The sequence below is a fragment of the Balaenoptera ricei genome, chromosome 19, assembly GCF_028023285.1.
Source record: "Balaenoptera ricei isolate mBalRic1 chromosome 19, mBalRic1.hap2, whole genome shotgun sequence".
NCBI classification, from domain to species: Eukaryota; Metazoa; Chordata; class Mammalia; order Artiodactyla; family Balaenopteridae; genus Balaenoptera; species Balaenoptera ricei.
In genome coordinates, this window is record NC_082657.1 from 18,913,338 (window position 1) to 18,937,183 (window position 23,846).

The 23,846-nt window shown below is 39.0% G+C and overlaps 2 protein-coding genes across 6 annotated transcripts in view; one reads left to right on the forward strand and one right to left on the reverse strand.

Annotated features, from left to right (window-relative positions):
- Positions 1–17,916, forward strand: part of SLC7A9 (solute carrier family 7 member 9) — a 30,839-nt gene extending 12,923 nt beyond the window's left edge. The window contains exons 10-13 of one of the 2 annotated variants that reach the window (XM_059903940.1): positions 6,006–6,102; positions 7,102–7,251; positions 15,507–15,681; positions 17,546–17,916. In XM_059903940.1, coding sequence (XP_059759923.1) covers positions 6,006–6,102; positions 7,102–7,251; positions 15,507–15,681; positions 17,546–17,610 — 487 coding nt within the window. In that variant the 3' untranslated portion in view covers positions 17,611–17,916. The remainder of the gene's footprint in view (positions 1–6,005; positions 6,103–7,101; positions 7,252–15,506; positions 15,682–17,545) is intronic. The other variant, XM_059903941.1, reaches the window with a different exon arrangement.
- A 460-nt stretch (positions 17,917–18,376) lies between these two features.
- The window catches only part of TDRD12 (tudor domain containing 12), an 81,064-nt gene continuing 75,594 nt past the window's right edge, over positions 18,377–23,846 (reverse strand). For 3 of the 4 annotated variants that reach the window (XM_059905022.1, XM_059905021.1, XM_059905023.1), the window contains 6 exons: positions 22,682–22,791; positions 21,522–21,582; positions 21,320–21,433; positions 21,080–21,233; positions 20,921–20,995; positions 18,377–20,478 (listed from right to left, as the gene is read on the reverse strand). In XM_059905022.1, coding sequence (XP_059761005.1) covers positions 20,473–20,478; positions 20,921–20,995; positions 21,080–21,233; positions 21,320–21,433; positions 21,522–21,582; positions 22,682–22,791 — 520 coding nt within the window. In that variant the 3' untranslated portion in view covers positions 18,377–20,472. Of the gene's footprint in view, positions 20,479–20,910; positions 20,996–21,079; positions 21,234–21,319; positions 21,434–21,521; positions 21,583–22,681; positions 22,792–23,846 lie in introns of all 4 variants that reach the window. The other variant, XM_059905024.1, reaches the window with a different exon arrangement.

Genomic DNA, 23,846 nt, shown 5'->3' on the forward strand with positions numbered 1-23,846 from the left:
ACTGTTTTCCACAGTGGCTGCACCAGCTTACATTCCCATCAACAATGTACAAGGGCTCCCTTTTCTCCACATCCTTGCCAACATTTGTTGTGGTCTTTTTGATGATAGCCATTCTGACAGGTGTGAGGTGATAGATATCTCATTGTGGTTTTGATTTGCATTTCTCTGATGATTAGTGATGTTGAACATCTTTTCATGTCTGTTGGCCATCTGTATGTCTTCTTTATAAAAATATCTATTCAGTTCTTCTGACCATTTTTTAATCGGATTGTTTGTTTTTATGATGTTGAGTTGTATGAGCTATTTATATATTTTGGATATTAACCCCTTATTCATCGTATCATTTGCAAATATATTCTCCCATTCAGTGGGTTGTCTTTTTGTTTTGTCAGTGGTTTCATTGCTGTGCAAAAGCTTTTAAATTTAGTTCCCATTTGTTTATTTTTGCTTTTGTTTCCTTTTCCTTAGGGGACAGATCCAAAAAGATATTGCTACAATTTATGTCAAAGAGTGTTCTGCCTATGTTTTCTTCTAGGAGTTTTGTGGTTTCTGGTCTTACATTTAGGTATTTAACCCATTTTGAGTCTATTTTTGTATATGGTATGAGAAAATGTTCCAATTTCATTCTTTTACATGTAGCTGTCCAGTTTTCCCAGCACCACTTATTGAAGAGACTATCTTTTCTCCATTGTATATTCTTGCCTCCTATGTTGTAGATTAATTAACCATAAGCATGTGGATTTATTTCTGGGCTCTCTATTCTGTTCCATTGATCTGTTTTTTTGCCAGTTCCATAGTGTTTTGATAACTGTAGCTTTGTAGTATAGTCTAAAGCCAGGGCGTGTGGTATCTCCAGCTCTGTTCTTCTTTTTCAAGATCATTTTGGCTATTTGGGGTCTTTTGTGTTTCCATACAAATTTAAAAATTATTTGTTCTAGTTCTGTGAAAAATGCCATTGGTATTTTGATAGGGATTGCATTGAATCTGTAGATTGCCTTGGGTAGTATGGTCATTTTAACAATATTAATTATTCCAATCCATGAACATGGTGTATCTTTCCATCTGTTAGTGTTGTATTCAATGTCTTTCATCTATGTCTTATAGTTTTCTGAGTATAGGTCTTTTATCTCCTTAGGTAAGTTTATTTCTAGGTGTGTTATTCTTTTTTTTAAAATGCAATTGTAAATGCTGTTGTTTCCTTAATTTCTCTTTCTGATAGTTTGTTGTTAGTGTATAGAAATGCAACAGATTTCTGTATATTGACTTTGTATCTTGTAACTTTACCAAATTCACTGATGAACTCTAGTAGTTTTTATTTTTATTTTGTAGTGTTTAGGATTTTCTATGTATAGTATCATGTTGTCTGCAGACAGTCACTGTTTTACTTCTTCCTTTCCAATTTGGATTCCCTTTCTTTCATTCTCTTTCTTTCTTTCTGTCTGACTGCTGTCGCTCAGACTTCCAATACTATGTTGAATAAAAGTGGCAAGAGTGGGCATCCTTGTCTTGTTCCTGATCTTAGAGGAAATGTTTTCAGCTTTTCACCATTGAGTATGATGTTAGCTGTGGGCTTATCATATATGGCCTTTATTATGTTGAGGTGTGTTTTCTCTCTACTCACTTTCTGGAGAGTTTTTGTCATAAGTGGTTGTTGAATTTTGTCAAAAGCTTTTTCTGCATCTATTGAGATAATAATATGGTTTTTATTCTTCAATTTGTTAATGTGATGTATCACACTGATTGATTTACAGATACTGAACCATCCTTGCATCCCTGGGATAAATCCCACTTGATCATGGTATATGATCTTTCTAAAGTGTTGCTGAATTCAGTTTGCTTATATTTTGAGGATTTTTGCATCTATGTTCATCAGTGATATTGGCCTGTAATTTTCTTTTTTTGTGATATCTTTGTCTGGTTTTGGTATCAGGGTGATGCTAGCCTCATAGAATGAGTTCAGAAGCATTCCTCTGTATTTTTTGGAATTGTTTGAGAATGATAGGTGTTAGCTCTTCTCTAAATGTTTGGTAGAATTCACTTGTGAAGGCACCTGGTCCTGGACTTTTCTAAATTACTGATTCAATTTCATTACTGGTAACTGGTCTGTTCATATTTTCTATTTCTTCCTGATTCAGTCTTGGGAGATTGTACAGTTCTAGGAATTTGTCAGTTTGTACTTGGTTGTCCATTTTATTGGCATATACTTGTTCATAGTAATCTCTTATGATCCTTTGTATTCCTGTGGTGTCGCTTATAACTTTTCCTTTTTCAATTATGATGATATTGATTTGGGCCCTCTTTTTTTCTTGATGAATCTGGCTAAAGGTTTATTGAGTTTATCTTTTTAAAGAAACGGCTCTTAGTTTCACTGATCTTTTCCTTTTTTAAAATTAATTAATTAATTTATTTTTGGCTGCATTGGGTCTTCGTTGCTGTGCATGGGCTTTCTCTAGTTGCGGCAAGTGGGGGCTACTCTTCATTGAGGTGCACATGCTTCTCATTGCAGTGGCTCCTCTTGTTGCAGAGCATGGGCTCTAGGCGTGCGGGCTTCAGTAGCTGTGGCACGCGGGCTCAGTAGTTGTGGCTTGCGGGCTCTAGAGCGCAGGCTAAGTAGTTGTGGCGCACAGACTTAGTTGCTTCGCAGCATGTGGGATCTTCCTGGACCAGGGCTTGAACCTGTGTCCCCTGCATTGGCAGGCAGATTCTTAACCACTGCGCCACCAGGGAAGTCCCTCATTGATCTTTTCTATTTTTCTTTTTTAATCTCTATTTCATTTATTTCTGCTCTGATATTTATGATTTCTTTCCTTCTACTAACTTTGGGTTTTGTTTGTTCTTTTTCTTGTCCTTTTAGGTGTAAAATTAAGTTGTCTGAGAGTCTTCTCATTTCCTGAGGTAGGCAGTATAAACTTGCCTCTTAGAACTGCTTTTGCTGCATCCCATAGATTTTGGATCATTGTGTTTTCATTTTCATTTGTCTCAAGGTATTTTTCGATTTCCTCTTTGATTTCTTTAGTGATCCATTGGTTGTTTAGTAGCATATTGTTTAGCCTCCACGTATTTGTGTTTTTTGCAGTTTTTCTCTTGTAGTTGATTCATCTCATAGCATTATGGTCAGAAAAGATGCTCACTATGATTTCAATTTTCTTAAATTTACCAAGGCTTGTTTTGTGGCCTAGCATGTGATCACTCCTGGAGAACACTGCATATGCACTTGAAAAGAATGTGTATTGTGCTGTTTTGGGATGGAATGTTCTATATATATTGTCCATCTGGTAATGTGTCATTTAAGGCCAGTGTTTCCTTATTGATTTTCTGTCTGGATGATCCATCCATTGATGTAAGTGGGGTGTTTAAGTCCCCTACTATTATTGTGTTACTGTCATTTTCTCCTTTTATGTATGTTAATATTTGCTTTATATATCTAGGTGCTCCTATGTTGAGTGCACATTTTTTTACACTTGCTATATCTTCTTGGATTGATCCCTTGTTTGTTATGTAATGTCCTTGTCTCTTGTAATAGTCTTTATTTTAAAGTCTATTTTGTCTGATATAAGTATTGCTACGCAGCTTTTGTTTTGATTTCCATTTGCATGGAATACCTTCTTCCATCCACTCACTTTCAATCTGTATCTTTAGGTCTGAAGAAGTGAGTCTCTTGTAGGCAGCATATATATGGGTCTTGTTTTTGTATCCATTCAGCCATTCTATGTCTTTTGATTTGAGCATTTAGTCCATTTACATTTAAAGCAATTATTGATATGTATGTTCTTATTGCCATTTTGTTATTCGTTTTGGGGTTGTTTTTGTAGGCCTTTATGTTCCTTCTTTTGTTCTCATCTCTTGTGATTAGATGACTATCTTTTTTTTTTTTAATTTAGATGACTATCTTTAGTGTTATGTTTTAATTCCTTTTTCTTTTTTATGTATGTATCTAGTATAGATTTTTGGTTTGTATTTATGTGAAGTTTATATATAGCAAACTGTATATATATATATGATTGTTTTAAGTTGCTGATCTCTTAATTTCAAATGCATTTAACAACCCTGCATTTGTACATTCCTCCCCTTACGATTACTGTTTTTTTTTTTTTTTTTTTTTTTTTTTTTACTATTACTGTTTTTGACAACATGTTTTACATCTAATTGTTTTGTGTATTCTTTAACTGCTTATTGTGGATATAGATGGTTTTACTACTTTTGTCTTTTAACCTTCCTACTAGCTTTGTACGTGGTTGATTTTCTACCTTTACTGTATATTTGCAAGGGCTTCTGTTTTTTATATCTTCTGACTGTTCTCTTTTTCAGTAGGAATGCTCCCTCTTTTGCCTTAAATTCTGATACTGATATTGCTGAATCAGCTGTCTTTCAGGCTGCTACTTTTGGTAACATGTCCCATCCCTTTTATTGTCTACTTCTCAGTGTCATGGGCTGTGGCTTGTGTCTCTTTCAACAAACCCAACCCGAGAGTCTCCAGCTGGGCAAGTGGAATCTGATCACACTGGATGTGATTACTGCTAGATTAATTTCTAACGTATTCCTTTGTGTTTTCTTGGCTTAAAAAAATCTTACCCTGATTTATTAACCATCAAATGTCCTTTATTCCTTTTTTTTCTTCTGCTGATGTGGATGGAAGTTATATTTCTATTCTTTTAGCAATTACCTTTAAAATTTAACATGAATACCTAGTAGAGCCTATCAGTATCTCAGTTCTCTTCCCTCTCTTGCAAGGGCTCTCCCTTTCATATCATCTAGTGTATCAGCTACACCTTGTTTATAATCCCAACCAACCCTCCAAAAAAATCCATCATGACAGAAATAAAAATCCAATACTTACATACATACCAAATGTGCTTTTCTGCTATTTCCTTAATGTTGCTTCTTCAATCAATTCCTTCTCAGTTCAGTGTCCTCTTTTGTTGTAGACTTTTTAATAGTTTCCAACAAGGACTGAAGAACTGTAAATGTCTCACAGTTATTATCTACAAATGTATTTTGCCAGTAGTCTTGAATGATAGTTTAGCTGTGTAGTATTCTAATCTGAAAGTCAAATCAGTTTTCCCTCATCACTTTGAAAGTGCTGTTTCTCATGCGATGGCTGTTGTTCTGATTGTCCTAATTTTGTAGCTATCTTTTAAATTCAGTAGCTTAAATTTTTTTCCCTTCCACTCTAATGTTTATATCTGGGCATGTTTTTATCTAGAACAGGATTCAGTCTGAAGGCTCAGTGTTTTTTGATTGTGTAGTCTCTCTGCTCTTCTTTGAATTTCTTACCCCATTCAATATACTTGAGCTTCTTCCTAGGTTTCTTCTCTTAATTTCATGTCTACATTTTCCGCTTCTCTATGCTTCATATTCAGTCTAGCTTTTACTTTTTTCACTTGTATTTGTCTGTTGTTGATTAAATTTTTAATTAAAGTAACTTTTTGTTTCCTTAGGAATTCTGTTTAGCCCTCCTTTCCTTTTTCTTTACCATTTTAAAGATAGCCTTTCAGATTCCTAAATCATCAGAAGTTCTTGGGGGGTAGACGGGGTGGCTCAGCCATTTGTTTGCATCTGCTGTGACTCACCCTTGATTTTCTGATTTTTTTAAAATACGGAGTTTGGATTTAGGAAGTGCAAGGCATGTGTGTGTTGGCTTCTGTCAGGTGCATGAAGCACTGAGGTCCATAGGCCCTGGACTAGTTTTTACATTTGTTTCTTGCATAAATTTCAGGACTCAGATCAGGTATCTCCTCCTTGAAAGGGGATCCCCAACCTCCCACTCCACCCCACGCCCCACAGGTGACCCCACTGCACCAGGATGCATTCCTCATTTAACCACCTCACTTACTTCTGCAAAACGCAGTCATCTCAAGAGGCTAGACTCCTACCTGAAGACACCAGGGTCATAACTCAGTCCCTTTCTCTGTGACCTGGGTAGTGATGCTCAGGACACACTTACATGGTGATCATACAGCAGCCTTCACCCTCATCAACTGACTTCCTTATTACTGCCCTTTCAGACTTGTTTACGTTGCAGGCCGGGAAGGCCACATGCTTAAAGTGCTCTCTTATGTTAGCGTCAAGCGCCTCACTCCAGCCCCTGCCATCATCTTTTATGTAAGTATGAATTCTGCCATAAAAACACCCCCTTAGGTCAGAGGGTCCCTCAGTTTGGATGATGAAGTAAGCTTGATCACTAAGCTCAGTGATTTTCAAATGACCCAGGTTCCCCCAGCCCTCAGTTATATAAATAGGTATATAAAAAAGTTCAAAACAATTCAAATAATTTACCCAACTTCTGCTCCTTGTTCTGAATTTATCCACGAAAGACACTGTTTGAATCTTCCGAGCTTGTACCCTCTACACTTCTTACATGCACATTTGTATGTTCTGAGTCCCTGGTAACGAACTGTACAAAAACCCACTAGCTTATGAGGAAGGAGAATAAGGCATTTTACAAGGTGGCTAATGACAACAGCTTCTCATTACGGTCCAATGATTCAGAAGTCATGGGACCCTTGTGATTTATAGGCGTTTGACATCTTCTGATTGGAATTTCTCAGTGAGGGACAGTCCTTGGCTGTATGCAACTGTTTTGGGCACCTCTGGACCATCCACACCCCAGCCTCAGGGCTAGATTCTTCCTCTCACCCCCAGAGGAGAGCCCCTATTCTCTGTCAACCTACTCCCTTTGAAGATGAGAAAAAGGACCCAGAATTACAAGGCCCTTGGAATTACAAGTCCAAGACTGTGCAGCTAACGCAGTCAAGACCAGACCTAGACAGCCTGGGTTTTATGATGCAGGGCCCTTTCCCCCAGTGAAAACTCTCTGGAAGGAAAATTCATAATTAGGAAGCTGGTGCAATATACATACACATTTTGTTTCTCCCCCGCTTAGACGAGCTACACATTTTCCAAGTCCTTTCCATCACACCTCGAAGAGCTGTCATAGCACCAGTCTGGTTTAACCCCAAATATAATGGGATACATAGGAGTTTGCTTTCACATTAAAGTGTTTATCCACAGAAAAAAACGGCTTCTTCCATCTTTTGTGAAGTGATAAGGTTAATGTTTTCATGTACTAATGACCTAAGAATGCCTTCTTCTTTCTTCCAGGGTATCATAGCGACCATTTATATCATCCCTGGTGACATAAACTCATTAGTCAATTACTTCAGTTTTGCTGCATGGCTGTTTTATGGCTTGACCATCTTTGGACTAGTTGTGATGAGGTTTACGAGGAAAGAACTGAAAAGGCCTATCAAGGTATGTTTAGTTCCCCAAATGTCACAAGTGGCTTTGATTTCCTGAAATGAACTAGGTAGAGGTGACTATTTTAACTTCTAGGAGCATGCTTTCAATTTTCAACCTGACTCTTCTCTTGAACATCATACTTTAGAGTGGAGTTTGCTCTTACTCATTTCATATTATAGATTATGATCCAGTCAGCCATTTCATAATTAATTAATTAAAGTTAGCAACAATACCTGTGACCTGCCTCTCTAACCAAAGTGAGATGTCCAGTTCTGATAGTTCCAGGACCTCTCATGAATACACTTTCTGGCGACCGATGGGGACTTCTGATTCTGGCCCAGACCCATTCCTATGCATGCAACCACTAATGGTCCGTGTTTGCAGTCTGTTTTGGGCTCCTTCCCACCTCCCTCCACGGCTGATGTGGGTCCATATACCAACGAGGAAGAAGAATGTATTTTATTTTGCTTATGTTACAAGATTTTTTGGTTTGTTTTTTGCTTTTTTAAGAAAACCTATGCTATTTATTCTTATGATAACAAGTGAAGATGTAAGAAAAAGGTAGGCAAGAAGAGGGCTTCAGTAACTAGAGCAAGAATAAAGATAATGTCTTTAGCTTCGGAATGTTGTTTCACAAATCTGGTTAAAAGTCTTTCTGGCACAGTAGCTTGACTATCACCAAGTCGCTGAAGTCAGAGAAGGCATGGAGCAGCCTGCTGGAATCTGGCAGTTCCATGTCAATCAGGGCATCAAGCAGGCAAAATCATTATGGTAGCATAGATTTTTTTTTTTTAAAGAATTTCACTTTTTTTAAAAAAAATTAATTAATTAATTTATTTATTTATTTTTGGCTGTGTTGGGTCTTCGCTTCTGTGCGAGGGCTTTCTCTAGTTGCGGCAAGCGGGGGCCACTCTTCATCGCGGTGCGCAGGCCTCTCACTATCGCGGCCTCTCTTGTTGCGGAGCACAGGCTCCAGACGCGCAGGCTCAGTAGTTGTGGCACGTGGGCTTAGTTGCTCTGCAGCATGTGGGATCTTCCCAGACCAGGGCTCGAACCCGTGTCCCCTGCATTGGCAGGCAGATTCTCAACCACTGCGCCACCAGGGAAGCCCGGTAGCATAGATTTTTAATCTGCGCAAAATCTCTCAAACAGAAATAAAAAGGATTTGAGAGAAAATAATGAAGTAAGGAGACAGGAAAAAAAAAAGAGATTAACATATGTACAACTGGAGTCCTTGAAGAAGAAAATGAAAGTAACAGAATTCTTTAAATTTAATTTTATTTATTTTTTTATACAGCAGGTTCTTATTAGTCATCAATTTTATACACATCAGCATATACATATCAATCCCAATCGCCCAATTCATCACACCACCACCACCACCTCCCCGTCGCTTTCCCCCCTTTGTGTCCATACATTTGTTCTCTACATCTGTGTCTCAATTTCTGCCCTGCAAACCGGTTCATCTGTACCATTTTTCTAGGTTCCACATATATGTGTTAATATATGATATTTGTTTTTCTCTTTCTGACTTACTTCACTCTGTATGACAGTCTCTAGATCCATCCACGTCTCAACAAATGACCCAATTTCGTTCCTTTTTATGGCTGAGTAATATTCCATTGTACATATGTACCACATCTTCTTTATCCATTCATCTGTCGATGGGCATTTAGGTTGCTTTCATGACCTGACTATTGTAAATAGTGCTGCAACGAACATTGGAGTGCATGTGTCTTTATGAATTGTGGTTTTCTCTGGGTATATGCCCAGTAGTGGGATTGCTGGATCATATGGTAATTCTATTTTTAGTTTTTTAAGGAACCTCCATACTGTTCTCCATAGTGGCTGTGTCAGTTTACATTCCCACCAACAGCTTAAAAGCTATGATTCAAGAAACATTTCCTGAAGTGGGAGGGAATGTGGGAGGGGAGACCACAAAAGGAGGGGGGACTTGAACCAACACGCTGAAAGGCATACAGTGTAACTGGGAAATCCGAACTAGACTGGGCAACAAAGAAATATATTCTGATAAAACTATGGAGTTTCTTTTAAAAAAAATGCTTTGGGTATATCTACTTCCCCTTTCCTGTCCTCCTTCACCCCAATTTGCTTATAAAGTAAAGGAAATAATACAGGCATCAGACTTCTCATCAGCTACACTTCATGCTGTAAGACTGTGGGCAACTTATTTAAGATATTCAAGGAAGAAGAATTTAAGTCAAGTATTTTATATCCAAATTGACCTTGAAGAATAAAGTTACCAACGAAATAACTCAAAGCATATATTGTTACATGAGACCTAAGGAATCGCTAGAGAATGAGCTTTAGAAACCAAAAAGTCATTGGCATAAGGTGAATATATTTAATTAAAGAACTAAGACTAAATGATGGGAGATAAAGATAGCAAAACAGTATATAAATATTAAGCACTGACAACATAATACAACAAAAATGGGAGACAAATCATATGAAAGTATGCCAGTTAAGGAAAGTATGTCAGAGAACCTGCCTTTGGATATGATTTAAAATTAGATGCTGGGGGGAAAGAGAAGAAATCCTAGCTTATTTCATTACTGCTTATTATAGATAATATCTAAAAAAGAGGAGACAAAGGTATTAATACCTACTATTTATAATGGTAACTCTCAGAACAAAAACAGTGTTTATAGATAGATATATCCAACACACATACCCACACACAAACACATCCACGAAACCATATCATAAAAGAACCTATATATAAAGACTCGAATAGGGAAACAAATGAGAATATCTTCCTGGTTGACAATTTCTCGGTAGAATGCTTATTAGAGTTTTTTGTTGTTACTGTTTTTTGCTTATTGATTTTTAACATCCCCAAACTTTATAGAATCTATGAATCTCTTAATACTCTTATTTCTAGTTGATAGTTATATGGAAAAAAATGAATATTTAAATTCCCCAAATGCAATACAATATTTTTAATACGTATGTGAGGAAAGTTTCAAATGGCATTCCAAATCCAACACAAGTCACAGTCGTATGGAGGCATATTGGAAAGTGTGAGGCATGTGTGTCTCAGATGTTGGGAAACATGTTATTGCATTAAAGGTAACCATTTACTAACAATCATACTAACTGGTCACCAGCAAGTCATTTTTAAAGCAGTTTACTTCCAGGTTAACACATGTTGGATATATATATGCATTTACTGTTTTTTGTTATATCTGAAAACACTGGTTAGAAGTCTGGGGTTTCATATGATACATGGTAATTTTCCCACTTAAAGGAAGTAGGCCCTGGTAAGAGTTTTCCCACAGAATGTCACTCTTTAAGGGCAGAAAACTGACAGCAAGTCAAAGATACTTTATATAGAAATATGAAGCAATATGGAGACCAAACTTATCAGTTGTATGAATAAACCAGCTTATTCAGTTTAAATGGGTTTAAATCAGCCACTAAAAGAAAAAAATTTTCAGGCAGGTTTACAGAGCTGTGAAAAATGCAAAGTAAAGGGATAGGCAAAGAAAAATCAAGCAAATGAAAATACATAGAAAACAGGGGTTGTGATCTTATCAGACAAGCACTCAGGCCCAAAACACAAGACAAAGACCATTTAGTAATGCTAAAGGCTAAAATTCACAATAAAGAGATAACAGTTATGAAAACCTATTCACCACGCCACACAGTAATTACTTTTACGAAACAAACTATAGGAAATACAAGGAGAAACAGACACACAAACTAATAGGAGACTTTAAAACATCTCCCTCAGAACAAGACAGATCCAGGCACATCACTAGTAAAAGTGACTGCAGATCTATAAAAACATAACAAGGTACATCTTAGAGATTCATTTCAAATTCTGAATCCCCAAAATAGCAAACATAGTGCATATGGGACAGGTCTGACCACTGACAATCTTTAATACCACAAAGAAAAACCCTGATTAAAAAATCAGAAATGGAGCTTCCCTGGTGGCACAGTGGTTGGGAATCTGCCTGCCAATGCAGGGGACACGGGTTCAAGCCCTGGTCCGGGAAGATCCCACATGCCGCGGAGCAACTAAGCCCACGCGCCACAACTACTGAGCCTGTGCTCTAGAGCCCATGAGCCACAACTACTGAGCCCACGTGCCACAACTACTAAGGCCCAGGCGCCTAGAGCCCGCGCTCCGCAACAAGAGAAGCCACCGCAATGAGAAGCCTGCGCACTGCAACAAAGAGCAGCCCCTGGCTCACCGCAACCAGAGAAAAGCCCGCGTGCAGCCACGAAGACCCAACGCAGCCAAAAACAATACATAATAAAAAATAAATACATTTATTTTTTAAAAAATCAGAAATGATACAGATCACATTCTCTGACTATAATGCAATAAAACATGAAATTAATTTTAAAAATTAAAACTTTTGGTCCAAAAGGAAATAGGAAATGAAAGTACATAAATTCCTAAAGATAACAATAATGAAAACAAGACATATAATCTATGATCAGTACTTGAAGGAAGTGCCACTACATTACTTACATCAATAAAAACGAAAACAAATTAAATAGGCAACTCAGAGGGCACGAGAAAGAACAACAAAGAAAACCAAAAGAATATAGAAGGAATTAATAAACATAAAGAAAGCACTTAAGGTTCTTAACTGGATTATCTGAGTTTTAGAATTTCACCATGAATTCAGATTCTGCTGGGGTTAGTTTTAGTAAACTATATTTTCCTAGAAAACTGTCCATTTCATCTAGGTGTTTGAATTTATTTGTATAGAGTTATACAAAATAGTTTATGATTTTTTAAAAAACTTCCTGTGTTCTGGAGATTATTTCTCCATTTTTGTTTCCTATTTGTGTGTTTATGCTTTCTCTCTTTTTTTTTAAGGTAAGCTACAGGATGTTTTACTGATTTTTCAAATTATTTTTATGGACTATAACACTGATACCAAACCTTGCAAAGATAGCACAAAAAAGGGGAGGAGAGAAAATCACAGACCAATCTCACTTTTGAATATTGATATAAAAATCTTAAATTAAATATTTTAACAAATAGAATCCAATTATATTAAAAACATATCATGACTAAGTCAAGTCTGTGCAAGGGTGGCTAAAGATTAGAATGAACTGGATTTAATTCATGGGGATATAATTCATCATATTAATATACCTATGGAATAAACCCCTATAATCACCTCCCACAGTTGCCAAAAACCACCAGATAAAATTCAACATACATTAGTGATAAAAACACAAATAGGAATTTATAACCTTTTCCTTGACATGATGGCACACACAAACACGCCCTATGGCAAAAAAGCAATTTTAATTGATAAGGTAACACTAGAGAGATCTCTGCCAAGGTGAAGACAAAAATGCCTTCCTTCTATTTCTGCTGTCGGTTAACACTGTTCTGAAGATATCAGCAAGGCAATTAAACAAGAGAAAGCAATGTGGAGCTTAAGGATTAGAAAAGACTTTCAAAAGTCTAACTTTCTCCTTTCAAAGAAAATAAAACTGTACATCTGGAAAACCCAAAAGGATCAAAGAAAAAACTACAAGAAAATATAGTGAAGTAATATGACATAAAACTAACACACTGAAATCAACAGCCTTCATTTATAAAAATGATATCCAATTAAAAGATAATGAAAGAGGAGTACTCATCCCCAAACCAAAAAACACCAAGCCATAAACTTAACAAGAGGTTAGACATCACAGTAGAAAAGTAAAATTCTCCTGAAAGACAGAAAAGATAACTTGAACAAATGGAAATCCATCATGTTCTTGGATAGGGAAACTCAGCATCATTGATTTAGATGTTTAATGAGATCGCAATAAAAAACACCACCTAATTTTTTTTCCTAGAGTTAGACAAGTTGATTATAAAGTTCATATTGAAGAACAAACTAGCAAAAATAGCCAGGGAAAATCTAAAAATAAGAAAAATATTAAAATATAGATTCTAAAATTGAGACACAGATGTAGAGAACAAGCCAAGGGGGGAAAGTGGGGGTGGGGGTGGGGGTGTGGAGGGTGGTGGTGGTGGTGGGATGAACTGGGAGATTGGGATTGACATGTAGACACTAATATGTATAAAATGGATAACTAATAACCTGCTGTATAAAAAAATAAATAAAATAAAATTCAAAAATTCAAAAAAAATAAATAAAATATAGATTCTAAAATTTAAATATCATGGTGCTGATGCATGAAGAAAATATAAATTGCTTTGCAATTCAAGAATGAAGAAAACCTTTCCCATGACTCAAAATCAAGGAGTAATTTTTTAAAAAGGGGCAACCATAACCCCCCGAAAATAAAAATGAATGCATTCAAAAAAAGAGAAGAAAGTTGAAAACACATATACATAAAATATCGGGGAAAATATTTGCAATCATATCACAAAAAAGGATTAATATCCCTAATTTAAAGAGTTACTAAAATTGAGATGGGAGTTACTAACAATTGAAATGGACAAAAGATATAAATGGACACAAGAAAATAAAATGACAGTTCAATGAAAAAAATGCAACGACACTTAAACATGAAACAAATGAACCCCAGCAAACTCAATTTTGTTTCTAATAAGAGAACGCCCACCAAAATTCTAACGAGATACCATTTCTTGCCTATCAGATGGGCAGAAATCCCAAAGTTTGGCCACACTCCATGGGAGAGGCTATGGGGAAACAGCCTTCTCAAACACTGCTAGTGGAATACAAATGGTATGGCCACTACAGAGGGAAACCTGGCAATATCCAGCAATATTACATATGCATTTACCTTTAGACCCAGCCATCCTGTTTTGAGGTAGTCTATCCCTAAGTGAAGTCGACAAAAATATGAAATATACATAAGCTTACTTGTTGCATTAATTGGTAATAGCAAAAGGTTCAACACAACCCAAATGTCAATTAATGGGAGACTGGTTGAATAAGTTTTGATACATCCACAAAGTAGAGTGGTATGCAGCAGTAAAAAAATGAATGAGTAATTTTATACAGTACTGTGACTCTCTGGAATATATTAATGGAAAAAAGCAAGGCGCAAAACTGTGTTTTATGCGTTTGCTACCTTTTATGTAAGAGGAGTGGAAGATGAACATGTGTATGTACATTTGTGCATATACACGTGTTTATTCTGAAAGAGAAATAATGGAAGACTAAAGCAAAATCAGGAAAAAATTTATATTAAAAAAATCAAATAAAAAAGGGAAAAAGCAAACCCCTAAAAACTGGAAACAAATGGAGATAAAGAAACCTTACTCTGTAACAAGTAGATGACATAACCACACAGAGAACATAATCACTAGAACTGATATTAAACTGCAGGACTTTGAATGCATCTCCCTTGTGGCTTATACTGTGCAGTTAAAAAGAACTGCAAAAAACTCTTAAACTTCATACTACTACTTACAGTGGTAGTATTGGTACAGTTATTTTGAAGTTTATTATAGGCACATTGTAGGATAAATAAAATAATTATGTGAAAGCCATTGAGAAGATTTTCAGAAGCATAAGGAAAGAAGGCATAAGTCTAGAGAAAGTAAGGAAAAAAGTGCAATCTTACATTTGAACGGAAACTATCAGTAGAAATTTACAAATTTTTTTCCCTTCTTGAAAAAAACTTTTTTTCTCTGTCCTTGTAAAAGAACACTGAGTACTCCCAACCACCCAGATTACGGTTTCTAAATGCCATTTCCTACCAAACGCCCTGGAGAAATGGGTGAATCCAGATCTGCTGGGACTGGATTCCTCTCCAGCCCCTGAATCCACTGATTGACTTTAGGGATTCAAAAGTGTGACAATCGGACCTTAAGTGCCTCATGATGTGTTACAAAAGGAAGTGCACTGCTCCAGCTACAAAGTATTTTTGCCTCCACAGCTAACTACTGGTTTACAGGAAACAAGAGGGACAGAGGAGCAAGTTATCAGGCAAAGCTAGAATGAAGACACTGTATAGGATAAACCATCCAATTCCTACGAGTTAATGACAAGGTAAAGAGAGGAGGGAACAAACAGGTTAAAAACAAAGTCGTCATCAGTTAGAGATGTATAATGCGTATTTTACAGGTAAAATGACATGATGGCATTTTCTTTACAGTCTAGGGAAAAGAAAAAGATGAAATAAGGTTGGCAATTTTACTTACAAATGATTGAAACTGGAGGAGGGGGGTGCATGGAGTTCATTATATTCTTCTTTCTGTCAAGTGTTTTGTTTTGAATGAAAATTTTCGAAAAGGAAATGAATGCACATGGCCAAATCATGACACCACTCTGTTCTGCCTACAGGTGCCCATTTTCATCCCCATCTTGGTGACTCTCTTATCCGTGTTTTTGGTTTTGGCCCCAATCATCAGCCAACCTGCATGGGAGTATCTCTACTGTGTGTTATTTATGCTGAGCGGCCTTATATTTTATTTCCTTTTTGTCTACTATAAGTTTGGATGGGCTCAGAAAATCTCAAGTAAGTATCAACTGAGGGACTGCTTTGCTGTTAGTAAAAGTGAGACAGGCCCGACATCCTGTCGCCTCATCTGTCCCGATTCTACCAGGACCTTCTTATCACAGGGTCTTGCGCAGCTAACAAATTTCATCTCCTCTTTGGGAGGAGGCATGACCTGTTCTCCTCAGTGTGACACCTCTGGGGTCCACCTGTGGCCTCTTCCTTTGTTCCCATCAATTCCTGTAACAAGCAGGAGAAGGAAGCACCGGGTTGTTTTCTTTTTTTCAAATGTAACATACACATAACATAAATCTTGACCATTTTTAAGTGTACGGGTCAGTAGTGACAATACATATTCACATTGTTGTGCATCCCATACCCGAGGCACTGCCTCCTTGTGCCTGATACCCAGACATCATCTGGGAGTCGCAGCAGCATCCCAGAGACACCCAAAAAGTGAGAGCTGGGACGAGGGCCTGAGCCTTCCAACACCAAGGCCACGGCTCTCGCTTTTCACTCAGCAGTACTGATTCCTTGTGTATTTTAGGAATGTTGTTTAAAAGTTCAGCTGCATTAGCCATTTTCATTTTGAAAAAGAAAGCAGTGATGGCAGAGTACATCAGAGGACGCTGAAGTACACCCAAGGGTGTGTTATATTCTACATGGCACAGCCAGCTGCACGGAACTCCATTCACAAAAGCCTGCCAGGCTCCCGAGCCCCTCACCAGACCAACAGTGACCCACAGCCTTGCCTGGTCTCCCTCACCCTAAACATGAGCTCCCCGGAGGCAGGAACTGGGCTGTGTACAATTTAATCCTGGGTCTATACAGCAGCCACTTAGTATCTGAGTAAATGTGATGAAAAATCTGCCTTCTTTCTCCTTCAGCTCGTCTCACCAGGGAAGTACAGTCATTCCTCAGGCACCCCTAGGTGGTTTTTTATTTAGATGCATACAACTTAGGGAGACATACAAGGTAGCGAAGAGCAAAAGCCAACTGGAAGCGGGGGAAGCTGGCCCTGAGACTCCATTTAGACTGAGCCGCCAGCGACGGGGATGCCTGCCTCCACTCCCTCTGCCTCTGTGTCCCCACCTGTGAAACTGGTACCACCTCTCACCTGACGGGAGTGTCCTAAGAGACAGAGAATCTGTTTCACGTTCGTTAACAAAGGGACAGCAAAACCAAAGTATGGCTTTATTATTTCCCAAGGACTTTCCCCCTTTCTTGAAATAGCTCCCCCTACCCGTAACCTCTTTACGCTGATCTAAGCCCGAAGCTGAGAGGGGTTGCAGGGACACTACTATAGAAACGAAAGAAAAGGTATTTTACTACCTGAAAAATGGCCACTTTTTCCCATGCCTCTGAAAATGGACTTGCATTTGATCACACGGACAGAGAATCTAGCTAGGATGACTTACAACCTAAAGGCCCGACATATGTCTTATTTCTCAGCTTTAGAATATTTAGCCAAGCTGTTCCCTACAGAAACTAAAAAGAAGTTAAAATTAAGGAGGTAAAAAGAATTAACAACCTGTATTTTAAACAAGATGCAGACTTAGTGACTTCAGACCAAACATTCAATCTTTGGTCAGTGGTAGTTAAATATACACATATAACTGAGTCATTCATATTTTTCCTGTAAATGTTTTGGTGGCAGTAAAATATTTAGTAGGTTCCTAATGCTTTAATGGGAAATAACTTATCTCCAAAGAACCACCGTAGCTCCCAGGATGGGTCTGCCCACCTCTACCCACTTGTGTCCCCTGAGCACAGGCTCTGATAGGAGACATCACCAAGGGGTAGTAACAGTATATCACTGCTCATTGATAAGCAAGGCGAAGCTAATTTTAAATTACGGTTTTCTGACTGCACTTCTTCCCTCCAGATCCTCTCACCATGCACCTTCAGATGCTGATGGAAGTCGTCCCCGCAGAGCAAGCTCCAGAGTAACAAAGCTCAGCCTCCTGTGGCCAAGTCTAAGCTGTGAAGAATTTATTTTTGTAAGCAATATTTGCGGTTGTTTCTTCCTGATGTTTTTCTTAAGAAAACAGTGTATTCACATGTGTATAATACTGTTATTTTTAGCTATCCTTAGTTCTCTGGGTGGGTGTTTGCTGAAGTTAGCAGGTGAGGGTGTAACCCAGCAGCAGGCTGGTGGTCAGGGACGGGCTGAGTCAGAACGGCCCCCACCACACGGTGACTCTTTAACAAGGGGCACATCACACCTACTTCAATAAAGGGAATTCTTTAAACTCAGTGATCAGAAAGGTGCATTATGTGTGTGTATATATATATACATACATATATATATATATATATATATATATATATATATATATATATAAATATAAAATTGGTGGAACTTTTGCTTTGATTGATTGAAATAGATTTTTAAAATACTAAAATACAAACGCTTTACTGCCTACCCATATTTCACCTCGGATGTATGTAGCAGGTCTGTCCCAGGCTGGATGTCAAGGCCCCCGGTGCAAAGCTGGCCGTCCGGAACCATCTGCAGCCTGTGTCCACAGGGGGCTCCGCATCACAGGTTCCCTGACAGCCTGTACTGGCATTTTGGTCAAACCAGAAAGTGTGGTGTATAAAATTCTATTTTGCATTGGGCACTCATGGATTTTCCTGACAAAATACGGTCTAAAAAGATGGAAAAAAGTAACATTTCTGTGAAAACACTGAAATTTTATTGATATACTGCAGAAGACATTCACACCAAAATTTACTAAGTATGTGAGCAATTTTAGAAGCATAGAGACGAAAGTACTTTTACCATGCATTTCAGAAATTTCCCCAAAACGTGCAATCAGTACATATTAATAGTAGAGAACCAAAAAAGCGATTAGTAATTGTTTACATTTCACAAGCCAGTGTCCTATGTCTTACAAAATGTTATTCAGAACTTCAAATAACAGTAAATGTCTGAAAAAAGAAACTGACATTTAAACATGTACCCTCCTCTGCCCAATACTTTCATTTAGCTGTCAGTGAACCACACGAGAGAATCAGTATTATATCTTCTCTGAGAGCACACACATTTGTGCAGCTCTACTGCTTGCTATTATTGTGTGCTGTTTTACGAAAGAGACAATACAACCGAGCACACACTGCAGGTGGCCAACAATCTCAAGGAAAGCCAGTGCAGTTCAGGAGGCCTGGCTGCCGACCCAAAGCCCTTCCCGGTGGAAGCAAAGTAAACCGGATGAGGCCATTAAAAGAGTTTTGCAGAATCAGAACCTTTGCCAGCAAAGACACCAGAACTTCACACTTCCCAAAGAGCCTGCCCTATTTAGCCAAGAAAAAGGAAAATCACTCCCCGTACACTTCATGTGCCAATCGGACACCTGCCAGTCAACCCACGGGAGTCACGGCGGCAGCAAGGATGCGCTCCTGGCAGCTGTCCAGGCTGGATGCCGCGTCCTCCCACCAGAGGGCAGCGGCCTGACCCCGCCCAGCAGCGCTCCGGGCCCCCGAGGCCAGGTGAGGCCCCACAAGGAGCTGAACGTCTTATTTTACAGATGAGGAAACTGACAGCCAGAGAGTGATCCATGCCTGCTCACGGGACACGACAGCTTGACGACAGAGTTTACCTCTCGTTTAATACCTGGGACATACCTGGTGGTTTCTACCTGGGACATACACAAACTTGGGCACCTGTGCTTTCTGATGTGTAAAAAGAAGAAAGATCTTGCGGGCAGTTCCAACAGCCTACCAATGCTCTTTCCCTCTTCTAGGCAAAGCCGCCAGACCCACACTGCAGCAGTGCACAGGGTGTGAATTTCCCAATAGCTCGCCTGTCTAACTTTTCCAGTTACCATGGAAAGTCAGGCTCTGGGCATTCCCCCACTTAAGCGGCAATGGCAATACACATTTCTTGATAACCTCGTGACCTTATTAAGGCACCGCAGCCTCATGCCAGGACGGCGTCATGAATGTTTTCAGGGCTCACCACATCCAGGTATTCGGAGGGTTACCTCCAGGCACCCCACATGACCTTTTCAGTTTCCACTGGAGAGAAACCTGTGTCCTATTTGTCCAGGACTCTGCAGGTTCCAAGAGTTCTTCGGAAGCACTAGCTTTACCTCCAGAAAGCCCTGGGTCAGGCTGCTATTGCTGAGGCAACCCCATTCTCATCCTTGGACTATCTCTTCACAAGAAGTAAACTTACCCTGGGTGGCTATCAATATCTAAAGAACACTAGGAGAATTAGTACACAGACAGTTAACATTGAATCTCAACTAACTCATGGTTGAAAAGGTCTGTTAAGCAGTGTGGGGTATGAATTTTAAGAAATCTCAATTTATATGCACAAGAGCAGGTTTTAAGAATGTACCAAACACAGGTCTAAATGAAAAAAATGAAAAACGAACTCCAGATGGTACAGTTCATTACCTGAACGCCACGGCGGGCGTCACTCAGCCTGAGGGCTGAGGCGGGCTTCACACCAGAGGCGAAGGGGGGGGCAGCCCCGCACTCGCTGTGTCTCTGCTTCCACCTTCCTTCCAGAGTCTCATCATCGGCCCATTTTTCAATCGGTTAAGAATTTCTCACTGTTACTAATCCCAGTGCCACAAGGTGGCACTTAGTAATACGTGATCCCTGAAGTGACAAAAGGTCTGAACGTGACTGCCTGTCTTCTCCGCTTTCGGTCACGAAGCATCATCCCTTTCTGTTCAGAGCCCTCTGGCCGCTCTGCAGGATTTAATTCACATTCTCATTCACTCTCGCTTTCGTCTTCATCTGAAGCTTTGTCACTGGTCTCAACCAACTCTACCACTTTGCAGGACGGGTTTTTAGAATTTACAGCTAAGAGAGATATTATTAAAAATATGTTACTAATTATAGATTAATTAGCAAGTCTCCCCCACCCCTCACCCCCCCATTATTTTGGTCATCGCAGAAAAAGTCCCTTGGGTTCTAGCTCTATATTTTGTGACCTATTTTATATTTTCATTATTTTAAGCAAGAAACAAGCAGGTAAAATTTGCCTGCTTATGAATAAATTATTTTCCTAGGAGAAATATTTGTAAAAGTGTTAGGAGGTATGTTTATAACCAAGAGTTGATACTTCCTCAAAGCAGAACATTTAGCACCAAGATCAACCACAAGGAGAAAACTAATACCTAAGAGCTTTACATTAAGACCCATTTCCACGAAGGCCACATTCCTGAAGTCAGCTGAGTGACTGTGTCCACCCCCATGGTGCTCAGGACCTACGACTCTCCAAGGGATGGGTGCCCCCTCTTACCCTGGAGAAGTGGCTATCCTCCTTATCCTCGTCACATTCTTCCCAGTGATCAAAATCAAAAGCCACGTTAGGATTCTGTTCAATATAACAGTTTACATTAAGTGAGAGAATAAAACATGCTCAGCGTGTTAAGCCCAAGCACAGCTGCTTTCAACTCACCCTCTGTCTGAGTAAGCCACACCAAGACTCCTTTTTCTCTTTCGGAAGAGTGATTATTGGTTCATCATTTTTCACTATGCATTTGCAATCATCTTTTATTATGTTGGCCTGCAGCTCCAAATCAGCCAAGTAAAATTTCTCTCCCACCCAGGCACTAGATTTACAAAAAGAAATGATGTCAGCCTTTTAAAATGTGAGAAATTATTTCTCTTTTACTTTATAAGCTATCCATAAACCCACCTGAAAACAACTCTATCTCTAAAGTATTTACATTTGTAATCTTTTACATTCCTTATGCTTATCTTCAATATGACCACATCCTCTTTTTGGAACCATTTTATTTGTGGGTGGAAGCTAGAAGAAAGGGAAGAGGGTTATACACTCATCTCTGTTTATTCACTAGGCAAGGAAGGAAAGCAGACCCCAGCAATGGTGAGCATACCTTTTCAGAGGCTCTGTAGTTTTGTTAATGGAAGCATCTCCAGTGTTTTCAGGTAAAGTTTCTGTACAAGAAGTCAAATTTTCCTATAGGTTATTTATATGTGACTCCATAATATATGTATATATATGTACTTTTTTGCATTTTATGCAACTTTTAGTTGAGGAACTACTCACTAAGACTGTAAGAGTATAAACTTCATAGTAACCAAAGTATCCAATTCCAAAGAATAATTTTAAAAAATTAAAATGCAGATCACTTAGTATAACTAATAAAACAAATATCAGACTAAGAAAACAAATATTTGCCTTGTTAAATATTATGATTAAACAATTGGGAAAGTAAACTCTCTGAAAAGGAACCATATATAATTATTGGCCACAGGATACAAATGCTCCAGTGTCTCTGCTATCTTAACCTGCTAGGGCCCCACTAACGATGACTTCCAGAACAGTAGCCAGTACACAAGGAACCACTGCTGAACGTAACATTGCCTAAAACAGTGCAATTTAAATTCTCAATCTGAAACATTTGAAGCTTCCAAAGACTTGAGCAAAAATGTTTATAAGCAGCTTTGTTAACAGTAGTCAAAAACTGAAAACAATCAACGTCTTGTAACAGGTGAACAGCTAAATAAACTGTAGTATATGCATATCACGGAATACAACTCTGCAATAAAAAAGTACCACTGCTACTTGCAATAATCTAGATGAATTTCACAGACATAAAGTTGAGTGAAAGAAGACACAAGAGTGTATACCGTGTGCTTCCAATTCAGCAACACTGATGGTGACAGAAGTCAGAACAGGGGTTACGGGCAGGGTTACAGACAGGGAGGGTGCGTAAGTAAGGGAGACCACTGGGGTTCTGGAAATGTTCAACAGCTTGATCTGGGTGTGGGTAATGGTAATACACATAGGAAAAATTCTGACGAGCTGTACACTTAAGATCTGTGCACTTGTACTGGATAAGCATTATACTTCAAATAACAAAAAAGAAAAAAGTTACCAAAAAAATTGGAAGCCGTACTGTCAAGAATAGAAAGTTAGGTAATATCAGTTTATGTCACCTTCTCTCTAATTCATCTGAAAGTGGAAACCCTAAACATTAGAAAATTTCCAAGCATTAACGATTTTAAGTTAACCGTCTTTTACATAACCAACCGTGTGCTGGGCTTTCTGAGTGTGTCTGGGAGTCAGCACCTCTCCCTGAGCCCTTGTCCTCTCGCTGTGTGCTCTGCAGACAAGCAGCTTCTTCTGTGGAAGAAGGCATCCTGGGTAGAAGAGGCAGAGGTTAACTGTGAGACAAGGAGACAGGCAAAATCTGGCTCCCTACAGGGACTTCCCGGCAAGAAGAGGGAGGCAGGCCAGCAACACACGTAGGAGGTGAAGTACCTCCTACCACGAGTCAGACCCGCACAGAGCTTACGGCTCATTTACAGATGATGGACAGGTCAGCCAGCTCTGGGCACTACTGCGCCCCTGGCAACGGGTGCAGAGTAGCTGATCGACACACACATACCATCCGATAAAGGCAGGAACTCATTTACCGAAATAAAATTCTTTCCAAATCACTTAGAGGACAGTATGCACTGCTCTCCACTTCAATGAGGATAACACAAGCCATCTCCTTTCCTCTCCTGCCCTAGCTTCCCATAGATACCCTCTTACCAGTCTGGATCTACTGCTAGAAACATTCTTTGCATGAAAAGGCAAATACTGCCATCTGTATCTTTCTATCTAAAACACACACACAGACACACATGCAAGTTTAAACACATGGGAACCTACTACATTCATTTTTCTACCCCTTATTTTATTGTACTTAATAAATGGAGATTATTCCATATCAGTATATAGAGGGCTATCTCATTCTTGTAAAACTTTTTAATTGTGCTTTTCTTTTGGTTGTTTGAACAGGTAACCACATGCATGTGGTTCAATATTTTAAAATAAATAGAAAGGTCTACACAGTGAAAAATCTACCTCTCACCTCTGTTCCCCAGCCACCAATTTCCTTCCTCATGGGTGACAATGTAATTCATTTTTTGTGCATCCTTTTTGAGATAATTCAAGCCTAAAGGAGCAAACCTATTGAACACATGTGTACACACACAGACACACACACACACACCTGTGGTTAGGGAGTGTGCGTGTGTGTCTCCAAGGGGACGACTGACGGACACCCATGAAGCCTGTGGCGTGCAGGGCAGTGTCCCATGTTCCAGCCACCCAGGCAGGGACCCCTCCTCACCGCTGTGCAGCCCCAGACGCTCTGCTGCCCACCCTCTTCCGCCACCACGGCTCTGATCTCCCCTCGACCCTCATC